General features: G+C 53.7%; 1 protein-coding gene across 2 annotated transcripts in view; it reads right to left on the reverse strand.

The window, feature by feature from the left end:
* TPP1 (tripeptidyl peptidase 1) overlaps window positions 1-5793 on the reverse strand; it is a 92910-nt gene extending 87117 nt beyond the window's left edge. Inside the window, exons 1-2 of one of the 2 annotated variants that reach the window (XM_088461327.1) lie at window positions 5687-5793; window positions 5344-5424 (exon numbers count right to left, since the gene is read on the reverse strand). In XM_088461327.1, coding sequence (XP_088317453.1) covers window positions 5344-5424; window positions 5687-5697 — 92 coding nt within the window. In that variant the 5' untranslated portion in view covers window positions 5698-5793. The remainder of the gene's footprint in view (window positions 1-5343; window positions 5425-5686) is intronic. The other variant, XM_088461328.1, reaches the window with a different exon arrangement.
* Between the last annotated feature and the right edge of the window lie 1200 nt (window positions 5794-6993).

A 6993-nucleotide genomic window follows, 5' to 3' on the forward strand; every position in this document is an offset into this window, starting at 1 on the left:
AGATGGGTACTATTGTTTTTTACAGTGGGACTACAGGTGCCAGTGTGTCTGCCCTTTGGCACTTGTGGAACCATGTCTAGGTTTAACTTCCCTGGTACAGCGGGTCCGATGGCTCGAATAGTGTCTTCTGGCTCTGGCAGAGATGTCCTAAAGACTTCTGTTGGAACTTGTGGCGGGGAGCATTGCTAACCCTTCCCCTTGTGCCTAACCCTAACCCTTTCATTCCCATAGCCTAACAACCCCCTAGTGCCTGACCATTCCCTTCCGTAGCCTAACGCTCACCCTCTCCTCCCATAGCCTATCCCTCACCCTCTCCTCCCATAGCCTATCCCTCACCCTCTCCTCCCATAGCCTATCCCTCACCCTCTCCTCCCATAGCCTATCCCTCACCCTCTCCTCCCATAGCCTATCCCTAACCCTCTCCTCCCATAGCCTATCCCTAACCCTCTCCTCCCATAGCCTATCCCTCACCCTCTCCTCCCATAGCCTATCCCTCACCCTCTCCTCCCATAGCCTATCCCTAACCCTCTCCTCCCATAGCCTATCCCTAACCCTCTCCTCCCATAGCCATACCTAACCCTCTCCTCCCATAGCCATACCTAACCCTCACCCTCTCCTCCCATAGCCTATCCCTAACCCTCTCCTCCCATAGCCTATACCTAACCCCTCTCCTCCCATAGCCTATCCCTAACCCCTCTCCTCCCATAGCCTATCCCTAACCCCTCTCCTCCCATAGCCTATCCCTAACCCCTCTCCTCCCATAGCCTATCCCTAACCCCTCTCCTCCAATAGCCTATCCCTAACCCCTCTCCTCCCATAGCCTAACCCTCTCCTCCCATAGCCTATCCCCTAGCCCTCACCTCCCACAGCCTATCCCTATCCCTCTCCTCCCATAGCCTATCCCTAACCCTCACCTCCCATAACCTATGCCCTAACCCTCTCCTCCCATAGCCTATCCCTAACCCTCTCCTCCCATAGCCTATCCCTAACCCTCTCCTCCCATAGCCTATCCCTAACCCTCTCCTCCCATAGCCTATCCCTAACCCTCTCCTCCCATAGCCTATCCCTAACCCTCTCCTCCCATAGCCTAACCCTCTCCTCCCATAGCCTAACCCTCTCCTCCCATAGCCTATCCCTAACCCCTCTCCTCCCATAGCCTATCCCTAACCCCTCTCCTCCCATAGCCTAACCCTCTCCTCCCATAGCCTATACCTAACCCTCACCTCCCACAGCCTATCCCTATCCCTCTCCTCCCATAGCCTATCCCTAACCCTCTCCTCCCATAACCTATGCCCTAACCCTCTCCTCCCATAGCCTATCCCTAACCCTCTCCTCCCATAGCCTATCCCTAACCCTCTCCTCCCATAGCCTAATCCTCTCCTCCCATAGCCTTTCCCTATCCCTTTCCTCCCATAGCCCAACCCTCTCCTCCCTTAACCTAGCCCTATCCTCCCATAGCCTATCCCTAACACTCTCCTACCATAGCCTATCCCTAACCCTCTCCTCCCATAGCCTATCCCTAACCCTCTCCTCCCATAGCCATACCTAACCCTCTCCTCCCATAGCCATACCTAACCCTCACCCTCTCCTCCCATAGCCTATCCCTAACACCCCCCTTATTTAACAACAATACAACAAGTGAAAGTAGACAGAGAGCAGGACATGTATGATACCAATGACAATACCTGCTCCCTCCCCCGGCAGGACATGTATGATACCAATGACTATACCTGTTCCCTCCCCCGGCAGCACATGTATGATACCAATGACTATACCTGTTCCCTCCCCCGGCAGCACATGTATGATACCAATGACTATACCTGTTCCCTCCCCCGGCAGCACATGTATGATACCAATGACTATACCTGTTCCCTCCCCCGGCAGCACATGTATGATACCAATGACTATACCTGTTCCCTCCCCCGGCAGCACATGTATGATACCAATGACTATACCTGTTCCCTCCCCTGGCAGCACATTTATGATACCAATGACTGTACCTGCTCCCTCTCCCGGCAGGACATGTATGATACCAATGACTATACCTGTTCCCTCCCCCGGCAGCATGATACCAATGACTATACCTGCTCCCTCTCCCGGCAGCACATGTATGATATCAATGACTATACCTGTTCCCTCCCCCGGCAGCATGATACCAATGACTATACCTGCTCCCTCTCCCGGCAGGACATATATGATACCAATGACTGTACCTGCTCCCTCACCCGGCAGCACATGTATGATACCAATGACTATACCTGCTCCCTCCCCCGGCAGGACATATATGATACCAATGACTGTACCTGCTCCCTCACCCGGCAGGACATATATGATACCAATGACTGTACCTGCTCCCTCTCCCGGCAGGACATATATGATACCAATGACTATACCTGCTCCCTCCCCCGGCAGGACATATATGATACCAATGACTATACCTGCTCCCTCCCCCGGCAGCACATGTATGATACCAATGACTATACCTGTTCCCTCCCCCGGCAGCACATGTATGATACCAATGACTATACCTGCTCCCTCCCCCGGCAGGACATGTATGATACCAATGACTATACCTGCTCCCTCCCCCGGCAGGACATATATGATACCAATGACTATACCTGTTCCCTCACCCGGCAGGACATATATGATACCAATGACTATACCTGCTCCCTCCCCCGGCAGGACATATATGATACCAATGACTGTACCTGCTCCCTCTCCCGGCAGGACATATATGATACCAATGACTGTACCTGCTCCCTCCCCCGGCAGCACATGTATGATACCAATGACTATACCTGTTCCCTCCCCCGGCAGCACATGTATGATACCAATGACTATACCTGTTCCCTCCCCCGGCAGCACATGTATGATACCAATGACTATACCTGTTCCCTCCCCTGGCAGCACATTTATGATACCAATGACTGTACCTGCTCCCTCTCCCGGCAGGACATGTATGATACCAATGACTATACCCGCTCCCTCTCCCGGCAGCACATGTATGATATCAATGACTATACCTGTTCCCTCCCCCGGCAGCATGATACCAATGACTATACCTGTTCCCTCCCCCGGCAGCACATGTATGATACCAATGACTATACCTGTTCCCTCCCCCGGCAGCACATGTATGATACCAATGACTATACCTGTTCCCTCCCCCGGCAGCACATGTATGATACCAATGACTGTACCTGCTCCCTCACCCGGCAGGACATATATGATACCAATGACTGTACCTGCTCCCTCTCCCGGCAGCATGATACCAATGACTGTACCTGCTCCCTCACCCGGCAGGACATATATGATACCAATGACTGTACCTGCTCCCTCACCCGGCAGGACATATATGATACCAATGACTGTACCTGCTCCCTCACCCGGCAGCACATGTATGATACCAATGACTGTACCTGCTCCCTCCCCCGGCAGCACATGTATGATACCAATGACTGTACCTGCTCCCTCACCCGGCAGCACATTTATGATACCAATGACTGTACCTGCTCCCTCTCCCGGCAGGACATGTATGATACCAATGACTATACCTGTTCCCTCCCCCGGCAGCATGATACCAATGACTATACCTGCTCCCTCTCCCGGCAGCACATGTATGATATCAATGACTATACCTGTTCCCTCCCCCGGCAGCATGATACCAATGACTATACCTGCTCCCTCTCCCGGCAGGACATATATGATACCAATGACTGTACCTGCTCCCTCACCCGGCAGCACATGTATGATACCAATGACTATACCTGCTCCCTCCCCCGGCAGGACATATATGATACCAATGACTGTACCTGCTCCCTCACCCGGCAGGACATATATGATACCAATGACTGTACCTGCTCCCTCTCCCGGCAGGACATATATGATACCAATGACTATACCTGCTCCCTCCCCCGGCAGGACATATATGATACCAATGACTATACCTGCTCCCTCCCCCGGCAGCACATGTATGATACCAATGACTATACCTGTTCCCTCCCCCGGCAGCACATGTATGATACCAATGACTATACCTGCTCCCTCCCCCGGCAGGACATGTATGATACCAATGACTATACCTGCTCCCTCCCCCGGCAGGACATATATGATACCAATGACTATACCTGTTCCCTCACCCGGCAGGACATATATGATACCAATGACTATACCTGCTCCCTCCCCCGGCAGGACATATATGATACCAATGACTGTACCTGCTCCCTCTCCCGGCAGGACATATATGATACCAATGACTGTACCTGCTCCCTCCCCCGGCAGCACATGTATGATACCAATGACTATACCTGTTCCCTCCCCCGGCAGCACATGTATGATACCAATGACTATACCTGTTCCCTCCCCCGGCAGCACATGTATGATACCAATGACTATACCTGTTCCCTCCCCTGGCAGCACATTTATGATACCAATGACTGTACCTGCTCCCTCTCCCGGCAGGACATGTATGATACCAATGACTATACCCGCTCCCTCTCCCGGCAGCACATGTATGATATCAATGACTATACCTGTTCCCTCCCCCGGCAGCATGATACCAATGACTATACCTGTTCCCTCCCCCGGCAGCACATGTATGATACCAATGACTATACCTGTTCCCTCCCCCGGCAGCACATGTATGATACCAATGACTATACCTGTTCCCTCCCCCGGCAGCACATGTATGATACCAATGACTGTACCTGCTCCCTCACCCGGCAGGACATATATGATACCAATGACTGTACCTGCTCCCTCTCCCGGCAGCATGATACCAATGACTGTACCTGCTCCCTCACCCGGCAGGACATATATGATACCAATGACTGTACCTGCTCCCTCACCCGGCAGGACATATATGATACCAATGACTGTACCTGCTCCCTCACCCGGCAGCACATGTATGATACCAATGACTGTACCTGCTCCCTCCCCCGGCAGCACATGTATGATACCAATGACTGTACCTGCTCCCTCCCCCGGTCACATATGACTCCTGCAGAAAAGGGTTTACACCTCTCAGATACGTTTCTTACCGCAAGGGGGGTTCAGGTTAAAAGCGCCATTAGGGCTGTTTGGTGACGGGTAGAAGCGTCTGACCACCTGTATGTTTTCATATGGTGCGGTGACCTGGTTATTATAGTGCACTGGGGAATTAGCAGCGTAACCTATAACAGCTACAGAATCTTCCAGCAGAAATGTGTACTAATATTGGGATTTTAACATCTGATTCGCTGCTCGCTAATTGCATTCACTTATATACAAGATTATTGTTCCGACTATGAAATAGAACCTGCTCCTATAACATACAGTATATGATATTACACTAGAGTGATCGCTGACCTGAGACTCTGATCTGGCTCCACGTAGACCCCTTGTGCCGGGAGCGTTAGCTGTACACAGAGTGCCAGGAGCAACAGGATCCTGGGAGAAGGAGTAAAACGCAGATTATCAGGGAAACTCCATGTTTTCTGTTATTACCAGCACTACACGGACACCCGAGGGCCACACGCACCTCCCTCCTGACACCCGAGGGCCACACGCACCTCCCTCCTGACACCCGAGGGCCACACGCACCTCCCTCCTGACACCCGAGGGCCACACGCACCTCCCTCCTGACACCCGAGGGCCACACGCACCTCCCTGTAGGGCAGTCAGAGGCACATGTATGTAGAGCCGGAGTTACCTGTGTGACATGTCTGCAGCGCCGGAGAGTAATGTGACCGTTACACTGTATCATGTCCGTCATGTGACCGCTGTCAGCTGACCGATCACGTGTCCCCTCCGCCTCCTATATCTGTCACATGAGGGATAATGAGGGGAGAGCCGGTGCCGGAGCGGGGTAATGAGTCAGTGACAGCAGCTGCCCCCGGGGAGGGGGAGAGGGAAAGTGTATAACACAGGCCGGGAGCTGCACCTAATGCTGCTCCATCTCCTGCTGCTGCCTCCTCCTGTCCCTGACACCCATCTACTCCTGCTGCACCTAATGCTGCTCCATCTCCTGCTGCTGCCTCCTCCTGCCCCTGACACCCATCTACTCCTGCTGCACCTAATGCTGCCTCCTCCTGTCCCTGACACCCATCTACTCAAGCTGCACCTAATGCTGCTCCATCTCCTGCTGCTGCCTCCTCCTGTCCCTGACACCCATCTACTCCTGCTGCACCTAATGCTGCCTCCTCCTGTCCCTGACACCCATCTACTCAAGCTGCACCTAATGCTGCTCCATCTCCTGCTGCTGCCTCCTCCTGTCCCTGACACCCATCTACTCCTGCTGCACCTAATGCTGCTCCATCTCCTGCTGCTGCCTCCTCCTGCCCCTGACACCCATCTACTCCTGCTGCACCTAATGCTGCCTCCTCCTGTCCCTGACACCCATCTACTCAAGCTGCACCTAATGCTGCTCCATCTCCTGCTGCTGCCTCCTCCTGTCCCTGACACCCATCTACTCCTGCTGCACCTAATGCTGCCTCCTCCTGTCCCTGACACCCATCTACTCAAGCTGCACCTAATGCTGCTCCATCTCCTGCTGCTGCCTCCTCCTGTCCCTGACACCCATCTACTCCTGCTGCACCTAATGCTGCTCCATCTCCTGCTGCTGCCTCCTCCTGCCCCTGACACCCATCTACTCCTGCTGCACCTAATGCTGCCTCCTCCTGTCCCTGACACCCATCTACTCAAGCTGCACCTAATGCTGCTCCATCTCCTGCTGCTGCCTCCTCCTGTCCCTGACACCCATCTACTCCTGCTGCACCTAATGCTGCCTCCTCCTGTCCCTGACACCCATCTACTCAAGCTGCACCTAATGCTGCTCCATCTCCTGCTGCTGCCTCCTCCTGTCCCTGACACCCATCTACTCCTGCTGCACCTAATGCTGCTCCATCTCCTGCTGCTGCCTCCTCCTGCCCCTGACACCCATCTACTCCTGCTGCACCTAATGCTGCTCCATCTCCTGCTGCTGCCTCCTCCTGCCCCTGACACCCATCTACTCCTGCT

The sequence above is a fragment of the Taudactylus pleione genome, unplaced genomic scaffold, assembly GCF_031769625.1.
Source record: "Taudactylus pleione unplaced genomic scaffold, aTauple2 ptg001033l, whole genome shotgun sequence".
NCBI lineage: Eukaryota > Metazoa > Chordata > Amphibia > Anura > Myobatrachidae > Taudactylus > Taudactylus pleione.